At 39.6% G+C, this 19,255-nt stretch overlaps 1 protein-coding gene across 1 annotated transcript in view; it reads right to left on the bottom strand.

Annotated features, from left to right (window-relative positions):
• The window catches only part of CXADR (CXADR Ig-like cell adhesion molecule), a 32,751-nt gene extending 14,115 nt beyond the window's left edge, over positions 1 to 18,636 (bottom strand). The window contains exons 1-4 of the mRNA XM_069852724.1: positions 18,453 to 18,636; positions 2,413 to 2,582; positions 1,607 to 1,811; positions 1,090 to 1,245 (exon numbers count right to left, since the gene is read on the bottom strand). Coding sequence (XP_069708825.1) covers positions 1,090 to 1,245; positions 1,607 to 1,811; positions 2,413 to 2,582; positions 18,453 to 18,636 — 715 coding nt within the window. The remainder of the gene's footprint in view (positions 1 to 1,089; positions 1,246 to 1,606; positions 1,812 to 2,412; positions 2,583 to 18,452) is intronic.
• Positions 18,637 to 19,255: the final 619 nt, after the last annotated feature.

Below are 19,255 nucleotides of genomic sequence, written 5' to 3'. Positions count from 1 at the left end.
ATTGTTCACTGTCAAAACAACAAATAAGAGATCAAACAGCTTCACCAGGAGGCAAGCTGAAAATGAATAGTGGTATGAGGATCTTGATTAACAGCTGATTTTTAGCTGTGTCCCAAGATATTACAGATCCTAATAGACTACAAAAGTTTAAAGAAAACTAGACAATTTAACAGAAGTCTGGTTTGGTTTTGTTTTAAATCAATTAAACTGAAGCCACACTTGAATTTCCTGAGACATAAGTTACAGGAAGATAGGAAATCCCTATGAAGAAGAACCACATAACTACTACTTCTCTTTTCCCTAGACATCCACTTTGGCTACTCCTAAACAAATGACACCACTTTGTTCTCCATGTCCAAAACAACCCAATTCAAAACATGTCTATTTGTAAGCAGATTCTTAAACTGCTTCATCTGCAAGGAAATCTCACCATCTCAAGATTTGATCTACAAAGAAGATCAAAAATCATTCGTACTGAGCAGTACCCTTCCAAAAATATTCCACGGTAACTTCTACAATTAAGTTCTCAATAAAAATCTAATACGCCCCACTATAATAATTTGGAATTTGTCGTCAAAATTTAGACTATATAACTCTTTCCTGTATGTTGGCTCTTGTAAGAGGAGGGTAAGACTTTTCTCTGTTACTCTTGGCAACTTTTCTTCTGAAGACACATACCCCTTTTTAAGCAAGAAGTTCTGTCACTTGATCAGTAAAAAAAGACCTCAGTACAACCTTTTACAAAAATCAAATTTATCTCTGCCTCTGAGAAGGCAGCTCTAACTGCTAGCCTAGACTCTATTCTGACTCTTCCCTACTGTCCACTCGAGCAAAAAAGCAGACAACATCAGCAAAAGAACTCTCAATGCTCAGGCATGGGTAAGCATGATTCTGCAGCTTAAGGGTAAGAATCTCAGTTTGAAACATTTCCCAGGTTTGCCACACAGTGAGAGGGCAGTAATGACACTTATCTTGACCACTCTATACCAATATTAAAGCATGAGATGCTCACAAGTCATGATAAGCCAAAAATACAAATTTAATCTTTCTTAAATATTTCAGAGTAATAAAAATAAAGTTTGACAGTACTCTGCATGGAAGTGGTAGGAAGTTCCAGTGTGCCAGCTGCTCTCCTCCAGTCATAAGACAAAAGTGGAGATCCTTCTTGTGACTTGCATTTCAAGACAACATCTTTTCCAATCTCCTGTGATCCTTCAATGGAACATTTGGTTCTTGCTGGCTTTACTAATAAATAAAGTACCATTGAATTAATAACAGTCACAATCAAAATGCTTACTACTTGTGTTCTAGTAGGTTGGTGCATTTTGTTGAAGACAAAGCTTGTGCAACAAACTATTTCTATGCATGGAAAGATTTTCTATGAAATACAATCCAGGCACAGAATTTTTTTTTAAATGTTCATTATTCTGAATATTATTCCTTTTATCTACCAGAACAGAATTACATCCATCCCTTCCAAAGCCTCAATAATGGACGCATGATTCAGTATAACTCTGCCCAACAAATTTTCATTTCAGACATCAAAGATAGGTTGGAACAAACACAAAAACATGTAATTGAAAATTCAAGAAAAGCACCATCTTACCTAGTACAAGTAACTGTATTTTTTGGCTTTGAACTCCGGGAGCCTTCTTCACTTTGCACTGGTACGTGCCAGTGTCTGCTGACTTCAAATTCAGGATATCCAATGAACCATCACCAGATCTGGGATCAAGACTAGCAAACTGCACCCGCCCAGTCATAGGAGTATAATAATGATTATAAATCCTGTCTACAGAATACATAATAATCTATAAAAAAAAAGAAATGTGATTCAGAAGTCTGCCTGACTTGTAAACATTCAAAATAATTTGGTATCTTCAGATTCTTGACAACTTCTTTCTATTGTTTTAAATAATCCTGCAAGTACGACGTAGCCAATACCTCAATCTTCAAACCACACACAGTACTCTAATGAATACCACAACCAAACTGCCCAAGTAGCAATATGTCAGCATTGACTTTAACTGAAAGAAAACTGTCTAAAATTGCTCTAATTCCATTCTGTAAAACTGGTCTACGAAAAGACGTCATCTTCTTGATAAGTCTTCAAATCTGCTTTCTATCAGGAAAATACTGTAGACAAAAGGATAGTTTGTTTTCTGGAACTGAAGTGTATTTAATTTCAGAGCTCTTTAGGAGACAAGTTTATAGTGAGAAATTTCTTGATATTTCATACTCAATCTGCTATTCCGAAACTTCCACCTTATTTTGTATAACTGGTGCTTCGAACTAATTTAAGATCATAAGCATTCCAATCTGAAAAGGTAGAGGTTTAAAAACCAGTAACAAAGTTCATATGTTGACCTACTCAAAGAAGTAAATTGACATTGTCCAGAAGTTCCTACTTACTGTTTGTTCCTTCTTTTGATTATCTGCTGGTATCAAAACCCATTCAATGTCTAGTGGGCCTTCATCTTCTTCTGAGAGTACAAAAGTACATGGCAATGTAACCTTCTCTCCTTGTGCTTTTTCAAACATAGATTGGTCAGTTGAAGTTATTTGTAGACTTCTTGTTAGACCTACAAAAATATATTTTTGTTTTAAAAACACTTCACATGCAGTTTTCAGCGTACATGTTCCATTATAGATTTGTATATATTCAAATCCATCACATACTTTTCCTCTATAGAAATAATGCCATCAGTCAGACCAGTCAGCATTTATGAGATCCTGTGTAGTATGTTACTGAACACAAAGTGAAGCCCTGTACTTGGAATCATATCCAACAGGCAGTCACATCTTTCAAACCATACAAATTCTGTACAATTGAAGTCCCATATGAAGCTAAACCAAGAACTTTCAGCAGTAGGTTTTCCAAGTTATTAGATAATCACCTTACCACTACTCCCTCACCATAAAATGAATGCATGGAACAACAATCAAGTTCACCAGGATGGACAAAATTGCTGTCAAGTCCTGTGTTAGATCAAGTCAAGTTACTCTGCCTTGAGGTAAAGTGCTCTTCTATCTACAGAGAGTGGACAAATGAATCCCTTCCAAAAATCTCAGTTTTTATATTTGTTCACCCTTTCTGCTTGTTTTACTCCTCAATGAAGGCTGCCTAATCCTTCTCTGCATGCCTCTAAGCAAAACACGTTTCCAAACAACAAATTTTCTTCAATTCAGCCCTGAAAAAGAAACTATACAGTGACACAGACTTAAAAGGCCTGAAGCAAGATTCCCCCATTTTACAACATTTCCTCACCAAGTGTATAGACCCATACATCGCAGTCAGGAAGTCAAAAGCTCCCTTTGCTCATTATAGAAACAGGTTTGGCATTTGTACATTCACTGTTTTGTCCACCATGCTGGGCACCAAACTCAGATTTTCACACCATGGGCTGCTACCCATCATATCTAGACAGTCAAACGGATGTTACCACAGCCACAACAGATGGAAAGCCACAAAAACGTGCCTAGTGTGAAGAAGATAATAATTTTGGCACATTTGTAGAATCACAGCCTCAAATGAAACAAAATTAAAAATTATTATAAACAGTGCATTTATGCTCCAACTTGCACTTCTCCACATCGTGAAGAAACTGTAGTGCATTTCTGCAGTAAATCAGACTGCAACAGCTATCCTTCTACCTTACCAAAACTTTGCTCTGGCAAGTCTGTGAATTCTCTTCCAGATGTCAAAACAAAAGGATCTTTAACAGCTATTTAAAATAAAATAATTTAGAAAGAGAAAGCACCTGACATACTAAATTCTAGACAAAAGCCTGCAAGAAAAGGCCTTCACAATTGTTAATTACAAACATATAGCTACGAATTCAGTAGGATTATTTCATTTCCTACCATTCATGGTATTACTTTGCATGTCATTATGTTCAGTCCAGAAATAACAAAACCACAACAAAAATCAACCAACCAAACAAAAAGGCAATGTCAATTTGAGGGACAAAGGAGATTTAGGTGCTAAGTTTCTTACCAACCTATATACATCTTTACCAAAGATAGTTCTAACAGATTTGCATCACCTCTTTTTTTTAGCACAGTAAACATATCTGAGCAACTAATTCTCTGCTACTAGGTTCAGTTAATACTATTCCCCAAACAATACTGATCTCCATGAATACTAGTTGACTTGCCACAGATACTATACCCTTCTAAAGGATCCTTTCAGATTTCCGATTGTACGACTAGCCATTCCAAACCTCTTTAAAAGGTCATTCCACTAGTGAAACATGTAACAGTGTAACCCTTAAGTTTGGTCAGCTTGGTATAAACAAAGACAGTATTACTACCAGCCACCGTATCTAGAAATCGGTATATTCCAAGTAGGGAAGAAAGATTATGTTAAAAGCTGGAAATACTGTATTTCAGAGACACACTCCTAGGTTGAAATAGCCCCGCCTATCACACAGCAGTTTGCTTAAGGTGCTTTAAATATCACAGAAAGCAAACAGTTCCGTATGAGCTTCTACTACAGCACTCATTCCTCTGATCCAAAGCATATGAAACAACATAGTGACGAGAAGCCAAAGAAAAGCACAAACCAACAGCCTGAAGTGACTTGCCATAAATTTATCACACACAAGACCGTTATAAAACCTGAAACTCTTGTAGTAGTACATTCATGCACACTGACTGCATGAAAACATGCCAATGGAAGATGAAGCACATGAACCTCAGGATGGCTCTGAACAATCATCCTGCAGGAGAATCTTCTAGCATGCACCATGTAATACGAGAGACACCCAAACATTGGTCTGAGCCTTCTAAGCCTCAGATTTTTCACAAATCTCAATTCCTTTCTTACTGTACACCTCCTAACACCTCACTTAGTGCTCCACATTCCCTTTCTTACACTAAGAACTCAAGTATATAAAGCTATTTTCTGCTCTTTTTGTGTCAGCATTAGAACGACAGGCAGAAGCAGCAAGCATCTCAGGTAAGGTAGGTGTCATTGCTAGCTGGGTTTGAACAAAGCATAAGCAATAGAAGAGAGTGGCAGGTAATACTAGCTGGAGATTTCCTTCTGCAGCAGACACACACACATCTACTGCCAAATATGCTGGTGAAGGAGGTTTGGCCAGAATCAGCAAATTAGTGAGATTGCTGAGGGTCCTCCAACCCTTGGACTATTAAATGTTAAACTACAACCCCTTATTATTATTTCCACCACTGCCTTTTCTTTTTGTTCCCTATTATGATTACCTACACACAGAGGCACCCATGCTACAAACAAAGGAAACCTGGAGCAAATCAAAAGTGACTAGAAAACTCCAGGAGCAAAGAAGGACATGAGACACACCCCTGCAGGAATACTTATTATCTTTTGCTTTTCATGTTAAGGGGAAAAGGCTCGTGGAGATGTATCCTGGAAGTCAGCAACTCTCCATGGAACTGGTACTTATGTCAATGTTAACTTTTAAGGCCACAAGAACCCCTAAGAAATGAGGGCTGCTAAGTTAAAAGATGGGATCCACTTGACAAAGTGGGTTAGAAACATCCTCATCAAATTTGGTGGCAAGCACTTTAAAACAGAGGGCATCAGGAATGATGATAGAAGCTTGTAGTTAAGGGAGGGAATAGAGATTGAGACATGTTAAGCACAAGAGTCAGGTTGGTAGGAGGAAGGGAGACGTTGGCAAGGACAAAACATTTAAAGGGGAACCATCTCAAGTACGTGTACACAGAATTATGACACTGAAGTAACTGAGACATGGGATTGCCTAGACAACTAGAGTTGTCATGGATGCATACAGGCTTTTTAAGAAAGTCAAGTAGGGAAGAACAGCAGGTGAATTGCCCCTCTACCTGAAGGAGCAGCTGGAACACAGTAAGCTGTTCTACAGGACAGACAACAGGCTGGTTGAGAGATTATGAGTCAGGATTAAGAGAGGCCTGTATGAGCAACATCATGGTCCAAGTTTGTTACAAACCACCTGACCTTGGTAAGAAAGCAGATGAAGTTGTCTTCAGTAACTCCACAACATCTCTAAATCAGAGCCTGACTATTGTGGGACACTTCAACCTCCCAAACATCTACCAGAAGAGCAACACAGCAGAACACAATCTGAAAGATTTCAGGGAAAAACAGATGCTTAATGGGTCAACTCACTTCATACTATCTCAGAATTGCTTTCAGCAAAATACAGAATAACTTGCTACAGAACGTAATCAGCAACAGCTGCCTTGACTGTAGAGACCATGAAATAGTGGAGTTAAAACTTCTCAGAGGGAGGAAGGTGCATCCAGCACAGACGATGCACTTCAGAAGGGCAGGCTCACTTATTCAGTAGGCAGAACTCTGTAGGACCAGTCATGAAAGGGGAAAAAAAAAAATCAAGAAAGCTGGCAAGTATTTAAGGACAACTGCTTCTAATCACATGAGAAGTACACTGCAACACTTGAGAAAAAAGAGTAGATCAATCGGCAGCTCTGCTTAAGGAGGTAGAAGTGAGAACAGTCTTCTAAAGGAAGAATAAAGAAATATTTCCCAGTCACGCACCATCCTTGCTAAGGAAATCAAAACCCAGCCAAAGCTGGATGAAGTAAGTAACTTAAGTGCAACATAAAAAGCTTCTACTGGTACATGAGCTATGAAGAACTGAATAGATAAATGTGATGTAATTTAATGACAGCTGATACACACAAGACTGAAGTACTCAGGGTCATCTCTGCTTGGAGCAGAAGGTTGGATGACTGAGGTCACATCCAACACAATTTTAGAACTGCATTAAAGATTTATACGAAGCTGATGCACACAGTGACAAGTTGACATTTTCTCCAAGCTTGCTCAAGCCTCACCTTCTTCAGTTTCAATTCAATTCCTTTTCACTCCCCTAGTACACATCTCCTCAAAACACGAGTAGATCAACTGTGGCATCTACCTGCTACTACATGACAGGCAGACATTTCATCAAAGCTAAGTGAAGGTCTGTATTTGTTTTGGTTAGCAGTTTCACAGGTAAGGTTTCAGACCTTTTTCAGACTTGTTTTCACGCAAAGAGATATGAGTCCCTTAAGTCATTTAACCTGCTTATTCAAAGATGCTTAGCATTACCATATCTATTTAATTGCAGCAAACAAATCACTGCAAAGCTTAAACTTGGAAGCATGCTACAGATTCTCAAAGACAACTGAAACCATCAACATAGAAGTGCAATTGGTCCAAACACTTGTATATTGTCCCCTAAATATTATTTGAGAACACATGCCATATTCAGTCAGAGCAATCAGAAGAATGAACCTTTGACTGGGTGAGAATAGGCAAGTACCATTCCCTGATAAAGAATAGCATTACCCATATAAAAGTTTATATCGGAAAATAGTAAGAGGTCAAGATGTATTTTGGATTTTGAGTATTCAGATTTAAGGGTTTTTTATGTGGAATAAAATACTCTCTTCTCTGGGAAAATGACCCTAACCAACACTGCAAAATATCTGCACTACTGAGCAAGTTTTTGCACGACTTTTGAAGGGGTGCAAATCATCTTTATACCATCTTTAGAGAAACTGTATTTCTTTCTGAATATCTGGACATGGCTTCAAATATCACTCAACTGGAAAACAGCTTAGGAAACCACATGAATATTTTCATGAATAATCTAGGGAAAATAAAATGCTTGATAGAACTTGATGAAAGCTTTCCTAGTATAAAATAACCTTCAACACAGAAAACAGGAAAATAAGATATAAAACGGAGCAAACCTTTTGCAATTCCAATACAGGCAGAAACAGATATTACATATACTAACAAATAACAGAAAACAAAATTTCATTAGATTAATTACTTAGGCATTTAGCACTTTCTTATTTAAACAAAAAAGGTACAAGTTCAGAATACAATGAAGTTCTGGATTGCTAGCTTATACAAAGTCAAGTGTGAGCTTAAACTTGGCATGAATGTTTCTGTCACTGGTTAGCACTACATTACAGAAGTGTTACATAAACCAAGAGGCATGGCCACTCCCTAAATGGGTGACAGGGGAGGAACACAATAAACTGCAACAGTAGAAGGCAGGGCAGCTAACATACATGGAGGGGCAGGAGTAGGGGAGATTCACTATGAAGGCAGGACTGCTGCCAGGTTCAAACCGATTCTGAAGCTGAAGTTACTAAGAACAACTGCAAAGCAAAAACTGCTTCTATATGGGGTAAGAGTTGAGTTCACAGATACTGCTGTACTTAAAGCCACACGTGATCCACCTGCAATCTGCATTTGTTCAGTAGTTCAACCATGCAGCAACATTCTTGTTTGCTTGTAAACAAGGAATGGCTGTAAATGCATAAGTGCTTTTCTTCACAGAATGAGGGATTAAGAATAACAATGACAAATATGTGTTAGTGTTTTGAGGTACAAGCTATAAAATTCACTTGAGATGCTTCAGCTTAGACTCTTCTTTAAAGTACAGACAATAGCTGTAGATGAGATCAAATCTTTTCACTTGACAAATCTTAGTCTCAAGAATCAACTCCCCATCATCTTAATTTTAACTTCTGAATTTGTTTCTCCTCCACAGTTAATGATCTACTTTTTCCTTTATAAAATCTTTAGTGCTAAGGCCCCAACTCTCCCCTTTCCTACCTCTGCTCAGACAGTTCTACATCATCTTATTTAAAAACCACATTTCTGAAATAAGGAAGAACTCAGGGAGCCAAATTTACATCCTCCGCATGTAGGGAGTACACATCCAGGAAGGTACAAGCTGAGGAGTGCCTAGTTGAGGCTGAAAATCCACACAAGAAGAAGCAACCACCCCACAACCTCCTGCTGCTTCCTATCATCACAAAGCTTCAGTATCCTCAAGTGATACCAAAACAACATGATGAGGTCTGACACAGTCTTAACCCCAACTTCATTTACTGCAGAAGTTATATCAGCATTCATAAATTCAGGTTGAGAACTTGGGTGGACAGGGAGTGAAGAGAGAGTCAATTCCAGTTTTTCAACCAGCTCTACTCATACTTATTTTCTCATCTTCCGTGTTTTTCCACAGAACACATGACACAGAACAACACAAAGAAGGGTCATTAAGGAGTTGTCTTTAACTTAGTAAACACTAAAGGAACAATGGTAAGGAGAAGAACAACAGAAGAGGATGACGCCCTCTCTTTAGAATGCAAATTCAACAGATTTGGGGACCTGTGACATCAGAATGAAACTCAAACTCTTTTACACTGAATAAAACAAGAAAAGAAAGTGGCACAGCATTACTGCACCTGAATATAATAATAGATATGTATCCAAAGAGTACATTTGGTTTTAATATGTAATAATTTTAGAACTGCAGAGACTTCAGATTTTTAGGATAATCCACTGCTGATAAAGGCAAATCACAAAGCTTTTACTAACAAAGAAAATACTATCCTGTTAGTATCAAGCATTCAACAGTTAATGTTTAATATGCTCAATAGACTACGCGTTCTGCCATGCTTGACATTACCTGTGGTTATCACACAATGCTACAACACAAATTTCACAGAAAAGCACAACTCGCTGTAAGTAATAAAAAAAAAACCCCATATCATCTTAGCAAAAGCATAATGCACTTCTAACTAACTTTTCTGAAGCTACTGACATTAACATGCTACATATCCTACTACTTAAGCCTCAAAGGCCCCATGCAAAGAGTTTAGAAATAAGATAAAAACTTGCCTCTCTATACTAGCCTAAATCTACTAGGTAGAACATCAGTTAACACCTGAAGACAAAAATGTAATGTTCACATCATGCATTTCATACCTCCCCACACAGCACTCTCTAAGGTCCTCACACATCTTCATTAAGATCTACTTTGCAGAAAAGATGCAGTTTATGGAGCCAGAGAAACTAAGGACAACCCAGGACTAAAAGCACTGAACTACAAGAGATTTGGCTCCCATCCCTTGCTCTAAACATTACCTCCTCCCTCCTAATCCATTTAGTCCCAGACTAAATAGAAAAATGGTTCAGGAAACTAAATCTTTAAAGCAATTTCTTGAGAAAAGAGCTTGAGCTTCATAAGGTGTTTAGTAAAGAGAAGATTTTAAATTCCTCTTCCACATTTCATTTCAGCTGCCTCACTGAGAGCAGAATGAAGCTGAATGACCAAACTCCAAGAGCTCTGGTATGGTTAAGTTTTCAGGACACTTTCTCCAAGAGTGGTGAAGCTAAAAGACTTATGTTTGTGGAAGTTCTCCTGTAATATACAAAAAGAAGGCGATGAAACAGCAGGAGGTCTTAAAGCAAAACATGGCAAAAAGTCCTGCACGTCAGAATAAGCCTGGTAAAGTTCTGCTACCTGGATAGTCTACTTTGCTGCCAGGACTCAAAACAGAGGGCTTGCATTTCCAAACTGCACATCCTCTAAGCAACGTGAGGGGAAGCATCACTTTTCTGAGGCATATTTACAGTGTCAACTTACTGTACTGATCCTTAATGCTGTGACATTACTTTTTCAAACTGATGTTTTGCCATTCTAAACTCACAATTTTCTACAGAACAGCTCAAAAAAGACCTATTCCTCTTTGGAATACTGCAAACACCATTACAAGGTTACCTGCTTTAAACAGAAGCTAAAACTGAAGCAATCTTGCATTGGTCTTACCTAAAAAAAAAAAAAATCTAACAAATTACATCAATTCAAGAACAACTGTTAAGTTACAGAGTATCTAACAGACTTAAAGTGAATCCACAAATCCTGTCAAATCACACAAGAAAACCCTAAACCAAAAGGAAATAGGCTAAGCATGCATCTTCAATTAAAAAAAAAAAAAAGCTCTTTCAGTTTAGATGTTCTCGGACAGCATTTAATAACTAGCTCTAACTCACACTGTATTGCATCACCTGCCCCACTTTAAAACGCACATCTAAAAAAACCCTGAAACATTTAAGACTCACACAGAACTCCAACTAACCCTAACCCTGCAAACACATAGCATGAGTTTAATTTCATTCCCACCAACAATTCACTGAGATCAGCTGAAATAGTTAATGCGACTCAGAAAAACCTAGAAAACATGGTCTAAAGCTTTACTGAGCTTTAACTTTTTTCTTTCCCTACAACTTTTGTCCCTGACATCCCCTTTGCCTTCAGATTCTCTCCAACATCCTCCTATAACTGTCCTTGTGCTCCTTACTTGTTCAGCACATTCTTCAAGGCTTTTTGTTGCTAAACCCAAAGTCACCAGCCGAGTCTCCTAGCAACCACAGCAGTTGATGACCTTACTGGAGAGGGACATGCTTATCAAGTTGAGAGAGGAAGCATTTGTATCTCATTACTGAAGGAAAGGATATGCTTTTGGGGGAGGGCAACATAAAGGGTGAAGGAATATTTTAACAAAAATTTGGATTAATCTTAATTTTAAGCACAGGAGTACTGTTTTGCCCAACAGAAGATCACTGAGTTCTGAGTTTTAATGCTTGGTCATATTTAAATGATCCAGCATGACCTAATTCAAGTACAGTACTAAGGGACTGACAACTAGAATACTGTGGTTGTGCCCTCTCATCTTGGGTGTGATCACACCACTTCCCTTTACGCCATCAGAACACTTCATGCAACAAGGCAGAAACCCAATACAAAGAGTTGACTCCACTGAAAACTGACACTACACTGGAAATTTTGCTTTTTTCGCTCCAGGTGGGGTTCTCTGAAAGACAGTCCCTCACGCACAAGGTAAGTGGTGGAAGCACAAAGCCAGAGAAGGGAAAGCTGAGAGGCTGCCTTAGCCTTGATGAGGGTTTGCTGTCAAGGAATCCCACCAACAGAGAGCAATTGCGCATTACACTTACACCAGCCATGCTGCTGCTAGCTCTCAACACAATCAGCACCACGCAGCCACTAAGTGGTTTGAATTCCTGAACTCACACAAAAGGAAGACAACAATACACCAGAAAAAAAGTTTCCTTTTGTACCAGCTGAATGATGCTGCTTTGGCACAAGGGAGGGAAGAAGGAACCCAACATCACCAAAAGTATCAACAACCTCCACAGACATATGAAGTAATATCAGATGTAGACACATCACATCTGTAATGCAGGTAGGTGTAACGTGAAACTACACCATCATTGCACATTAAGAAGCATCTAGAAATAGCATAAAATGAAAGCCACGTAAAATGAAATGAAAGCAGCGTAAAATGAAAAGAGGGCCAACCATTGCAAAGATTTTTTTCAGCCAAAGGAAAAAAAAAAAATCAGAACCTAAACAACTTATTCACACAAAAGCCTGCTCTACCAAGACTACATCAACTGCATAGGTTGTTTTTGCTTTCAGCCCTGCAAGTCACTCATTTTCCCATTACAAACTGATATTGAAGGCTTATACAGTCACTTAGCAATCAAGTCACATGATTCAATGTTTCTCCCTGTCAATTTGATGGCATTTATAAAGAAACTGAATGAAGCATCTCTTTCGAACTGTGAATGCCTTAGGCACATCTGTCAGTCAATGCATCAGGGAGTTAAGTACAATGAAACACTTAACTGAGCAGCCATATTATTTTCACTTGAGTAAAGGGGTTTCGGCTCTTCTGAGCTACTGAGCAAGCAATGCTTTTTCCTAGCATATGCAAGGCTTGCATTAAAATCAAAAATTTCATTCAGTAGTACAGGGTTGGTTTTTGTGGTTTTGAGTTGCTTTGTTGTTTCTGGTTTTTAAATTAAAAAGGTGAAGCATCACAATAACAGAAAGAAGCGGCTGTCTGCTCATTTTCTCCTTTCCCTCCCATCGCGTAATAAACAGCCAGAAAGGAGCAAGCTCAAAGAATTAGAATATCCAATCTAAATAGCAAAGTTAACTAATAATTTAAAAATTTAGGGAGGCTTTTATATACATATATATACACACACACACTTTTACATGCCTTCAAACAACTGAGATGAAACATTCCGTGTAGGTTATGCTGTTACATATAAAATGATAAGCTGAAAATGCAGGATCAATGACTATATATTTCAATTCTCTACACAAACTTACTCTGCACAAGTTAAGATAGTTGTGAATCCTTCGTTCTACACACCAAATCTTTCTTACCAATTAATTATTTTTCAACATGCTAAGCATAGGTTTAGCTATAGGGCATGAAAAACACATCTACTAAAAAACTGCAGACCAAGAGGAACTGCAAAACTTGTGACCATCAAGTACCTCAGATGCTTTTTAACAGTAATATCGCAGCACTGGCAAATGGCTCCAGCCTACAGCCCATAAAGCTCCAAATCCTGCCTCTCCACCACAAGTTTTGAATACATGACCCAGTAAGCAGATGACAAGATGACAAAGAAAAAGCAGTAATATACTCCATCCACATGGGTTTGAGATTTCAGTTGACTCTCTTGTTACAATGCAGACTTGATCTCATTGATTTGGATCAGGAAAAGGAATAGGTAGAAAACTCATCTTATAAAAACTTAGTATTTTTCTGACTTTGAAACTTCCTGAACAGGCTCACCATTGAGCTAGATGAATCCCAGGTACAACATAAAATGTGATGCAAAAAATAATCTGAGGTAACAGCTAGCCATTCAACTGATTGCCTGATTTAGTGATATAGTCCAACTCCCCAGCCAAGATTCCCCAGGTCAAAGTTATGCATACATTTCTCTCCTATGAGAGGGTATTGATCAAGCAGAATACCTCCCAATGTTCTTCTGCCATCCTTCCTGTCACTCATTCTTTCCCTGTACCAGCACACGTTATCAGCAAAACTCTTTCTCATTCCAAATCATGCAACATAACTGATTTAAAAAGTTAATGCAAGTTTTAAGCAGCCTCAACTCATACCCATTCACAATGCACTCACACAATCAAGGCAGTAGTGCAGTAAAGGAAGTCATCAGCAAGGATGCAGGGATTGCTTATGTTCAAGCTGCTCCTGAAAGATTTTCACAGAACTATGGCTTTGCTGCCACTTACTCTCACAGCAACAGGCTGAAGTGGCTCTTATAATCATCCCCTGAAAGACACACACTAATAAAAAGAGGAATTCCCTAAAAAGAAAGCAAAAAAAAAGAAAACAGGAAGAACAATTAAATTGATGTAAGGGAGGGGGGAGCAGCGTGCGCAGGCATTCTTATAAGCTGGTGAACCCCACAATTGTTGAAATTTCTCCTTATTTTTCATATTTCACACAGCATCTAAAAGCTCCATGAAACAAATCAGAAGTTGCAAGAAGAGCAAAAAGAGAATCCCTGCCATTAAAAGTTTATGAACACACACAAGCAACAAACGATTAAAATAGTTAGGAAGTATGATGAAACAATATTGGCCCCAAAACAGAGTTCCATCGTCTGCACAAATGTCTGAGCCCACTGAGGCAAATGAGTTTTAAACACTCTGATGCAGAGGCAGATTCAAAGATATTTACAAAGAATTTCTCAAAGCACGAATTGAATTAGTAACAAAGCATACAAGTGCTCATATGAAAATGTATTTTTTGTAAAGCAGCAATGGAAGCTGAACCAGACATTTAGGAGTGGCAGTTTCATCTCTATATTAAGCAGACTTGGCTTTGGAAGGGGCTGTCACAGCACTGGAAGTGAAGACAGGCAGGCAGCTGAAGTTTGATGCAACACAGGAAAAGCCAGTGTGGAGGGGGGGGGCAGTCGGATGAGACCAAGTGCCAAGCTATAACAATCTTGCAGCAGCATTCTGAATGCATAAAATACCTTCTGACAAACACAGATTAGCTAAGGCAAAACCACTAATCCAAACATCACGGTCAATGTCGCAGCAGTAACTAGTTGTTTAAGTCATCTCTTGTTAAAGATTTTCACACTTCTTGAAATTCTAAGATGTGGGGAACCTAAAAATAGTCCTGAACTTCAGGTAACTTCTCATTCAACAGAGGCTGAAGAAGTTGAATCCTGCAACTTGCTACAATTAGTCCACAATGGATAAAACATACCATGTTTAGCAATTAAGAGACTGAGATAGGAATGGTCATTTAACTCCTATGGTAGTCAAATTTGTCCTAATTTAAGCTTCTCTAAGATCCTGCTGCATGCATAAAAACATGAACAGGGTTAAGTTCCTTACCATACATATTTGACAAAGTGTACTAGCCATCAAATGCTGACATGCCATGTTATTGGAAACATTTCTGCAAATTTAATAATGGGGCGATAAACAGACTTTTCTTAAAGTTTACTAGAAGTCTAGTTTTATTTAAAAGCTTAACACTATTAATAAATGATCATACACTGCGAAACCTCAATATAGTACAAAATTAACTCCTACTACTATTGTAAAAATTAAAAAAACCCCACAAAACAACACACCAACACATGAACAGCAGTAAGATATTGCATCAGACTTGAGAAATTCCCACCTAGATATACCTTAGAACTCTACTTAAAGTTTTATCTTCAATTTGAGCATTTATATGCACAGTATTAATATTTTGTATAACATACCTTCTGAAGGCTAAACAGACCACTGATATAGTCACTTTTTTATACGCATAGACATATCCAGCTATGTTAACTTTTTATAGTTACTGAAGATTTGTTATCTGCCATTACACATTTTGTAAGGTTTAACAGGTGTAGGTCATTATCTTATTTGTTTAATCACAAGTTAAGCACCTATATTTATTTTCAGTCTTATACAACAGAAACTTGTATTTGCTCCAAGTGGAATGAGAGGATTTTCTCAACACTATAGAGTCAAGAAAAGGTTACCAATACATACACAGTCCCTCTGAATTCACAGCATAGGCAAATACATGCTCAGTGCCATTGACAATGACAAACAATAGAATTTCTTTATATTAGCTCTTAAGATGATCACACTTTCTAGAAAATTTAGAATTAATAAAACAAACATACTTCACTTTACACAATATAAGCTCTAACAGAATCATCTGGTAGCACTTAACGTCACAACTGAGCTTTCCTCTTCTGTATTGTTCTTCAGAAAACAGTTTAGTATCAGCTATCTCAATGAAATATTTCAAGATCAGAAGACATACATAATTCCTATTACCCTATTCCAGGGATTTATTGATAATAACTATACAGCATTCATTTAGGTTAAACACAATTTGCACATTCAGGCAATCCAACTGCTTAAAATGACTGATCATACTTAACTACAATACACACCAAATGGCCAACGGTTTCTCATTCACCACAGACTTAAGAGGGCATTTTTAGATAAAGAATTACTGCAATTAGAAATGCCGTTATGAGTACAGAAACAGCCATCCAAATGTAAATTCATACCAGAAGTCTGCAAGACAGCAGAAGACTGAATTTCATTGCACTAACCTCTTACTGCAGTCATCTTCCAGAAGCACCAATGCAAGGAGAAAAACTGCCACAAGTTATTTATCAGTTGCATAGCTATGTAATACTAAGGCAGTCACTAGAATTAATTCATTACTAATTACAAAGACAGCAGAAAAGAACTGTTTTCCCCTATTACCCTGAAATGCTCAAAGATGAACTCTTTCCTTCCTGCAAGGAAAGGAAAATTCCCAATTTGTTTATTTACGACTGTGAAATTGATTTTAACAGAGGGATTAAACCCCTGAGCAGGGTTCAGGGACAACTTAAATCCAAACATTTTCCTATTTCAACACCTAATAGTATAGCCCCTTTGCCTGCTGAAGGTGTATTTTGTACAGTCAAGATAAGTCTCCTTATTTATAGAAAATCAATTATTTTGAATCCTCTATTTTTAGCGACAGTGAAACAAGGAACACAAGCCTTACAGACAAAAAAATAGCTGCAAAAACAGCACACAGCGCAAACCTTAACACAACAAATTACTGCAGCACTGCAAACCCAAGTAAAGACTTCAACACGTAGATAATTCTTTGCTGTCAACAGCCATCACTCAATTGCACAAAAGTTAGCTTCCTTTAAGTTGGGTCCATATGGAGAACAGCAACTTACTGACATCCATCCCCTCAGAGAAGGAAGTGATAGCTACCTGGAACACAGACCCAGAAATACTAACTCAATCTGATGGGCAAAAAGCCACAAGCCAACTCCAATGATACACAGATTATTAAATAACTTCTTTCAGAGAACTTTGAAATGTATGTGCCTTTCAGGGTACAGTCATTCAAATAACTACACAAAAGGCATTCCTAACCAAAATACAAACATATTACTTTCTTTATGAAGTCATTCAATTTCACAGTGAAATCTGAAGGCACCAGTATATTTCAGTAGAGCTAAAGTGTAAAATTTTGTTCAGGTTTTGCACTTCCTCATATTTTAATTATTCCTAGCTTTATAGTATCCTTGCCTTTGATGTCGCAGCAGTGAGCCAACTAATTTGCAGTAAATATAGAAATTCTACTCACAACAAACTTTTTTTCACAGCTTCAGTTACATGAAATGATTCAATGAGTCTTAATCATTAACCATGTTAACTAAATACTAGTAACTCATCGCTCTTACACAGCCCCTATCTTGTTTCTAATTCTGCTCAGACAAACAGTTAATGCAGAACTACCAACATCCTTTCTCGCAGGGGATCAGAGTTCATCACTCCATTACAAACGCAGAATTTTGATCCCATGAGTAATTTCCCAAAACAGCGGTGACATCAATAAAAACATTAACCTTCCAACAGGAAACAAAAAGTAGCTTCCTGACACCACTGATGGACATTTTACTGTGAACATGAACCTTCACAGGTGTTTCATCATCTTTGCTAGTTTCATCTAAGTTCAGGTCAACTTCTGTGGAAACCTTTTCTAAAAAAAAAAAAAAATAATAAAAAGATCTGTTTTGGAAAGGTTAAGCTGGCACTCCAAGCGAGTTCATTTACAGGAGATGAAAACATTCGAGATGAAAACATCTACCTACTTTTTAGCAGCCCAGGCCCAGTGTGGTTTGGTTTGGGGTGGGCACGTCTGTTTACCTACTCCTTTGTTTTCTCTCAGCGAGATTAAAAGAAAACCAAACAAGTTCAGAGCCACCTAATTCAAATCCCTTCCCCCCACCCTCCAATTCGTTCTCTCCACCGAGTCCCGGGCAGCCAGGTCTCAAGAGACACGGGTCTTTTTAAGGCACGGGTGGACGAGGTGCTAAGGGGCATGGTTTAGTGTTTGATAGGAATGGTTGGACTCGATGATCCGGTGGGTCTCTTCCAACCTGGTGGTTCTATGATTCTATTCTACGATTCTAAGAGCCCCCTGGAAGCTCGCCCTTCCACCCTCTCCCCGCAGAGCAGCCCTGGGCTCCGCGGGAGGCACCGCGCACTCCGGCTCGGGCGGCTCGAAGCCTTTGTTCCCGCCGCCCCCGGGCGCTGCCGTGGGGGGAGGCGCGGGCAGCGCCGGCGAACAAAGCCCCGCGCCCAGGCGGGCACGGGCAGGGGATGCTGCGAGGCGCGGCCACCGGGGAGAAGCCCCCCAGCCCCCCCCGCAGCCGCCGTTTCCCCCCTCGATTCGGTCCCCGCTCCCGCAGAGCCACCGCCCCCTCCGCCCGCGCCCACCTGCGCAGCACAGCAGCACGAGGGACGCCGCCGCCGCCACCAGCAGCACCGCAGGCGGCTCCATCGCGCGCGGCGGCTCCGGCTCCCGGCGGGCACCGCCCCGCGCCGCCCAGCAGGTGAAGCAGCTCCGCCCCGTCACTTCCGGCCGCCGCCCGCCCCTCGGGCTGCCGACCCCTCCCCGCATCGCGCCCCCCGCCCCGCGCCCGCACCTGCCGCCCCGCCCGGCGCCCGGGGGGCCCGTCCCCGCCCGACCCCTCCTCACCGGCGCGCGCGGTTCAGGTGAAGGTCTGGGAATTGTAGAATCACAGAATCGATAGGTTGGAAAGGAGCCACTGGATCAACGAGTCCAGCCATTCCTATCAAACACTAAACCATGCCCCTCAGCACCTCGTCCACCTGTGCCTTAAACACCTCCAGGGAAGGTGACTCAACCACCTCCCTGGGCAGCCTGTTCCAGTGCCCAATGACCCTTTCTGTGAAAAATTTTTTCCTTATGTCCAGCCTAAACCTCTCCTGGCGGAGCCTGAGGCCATTCCCCGTTGTCCTGTCCCCTGTCTCTTGGGAGAAGAGTCCAGGTCCCTTCTCTCCACAACCTCCTTTCAGGAACTTGTAGAGAACAGTGAGGTCTCCCCTCAGCCTCCTCCAGAATCGAGGAAAGCTGGCTCAAGAGGCAAAAGGAAGAGGAGACGCGAAAGCATGCAGTCCAAGTTCCTCCTCCTGAGACAAGGAGTTACCGTTACAAAGAGTGGAATGTTCTTATTCAAGCTAAAGCAAAGTTTTATAGGAGTGATTGTGTTCGTTGG

Source organism: Phaenicophaeus curvirostris, chromosome 1, assembly GCF_032191515.1.
Source record: "Phaenicophaeus curvirostris isolate KB17595 chromosome 1, BPBGC_Pcur_1.0, whole genome shotgun sequence".
Lineage (NCBI taxonomy): Eukaryota > Metazoa > Chordata > Aves > Cuculiformes > Cuculidae > Phaenicophaeus > Phaenicophaeus curvirostris.
This window is presented reverse-complemented; position numbering and strand designations above follow the sequence as displayed.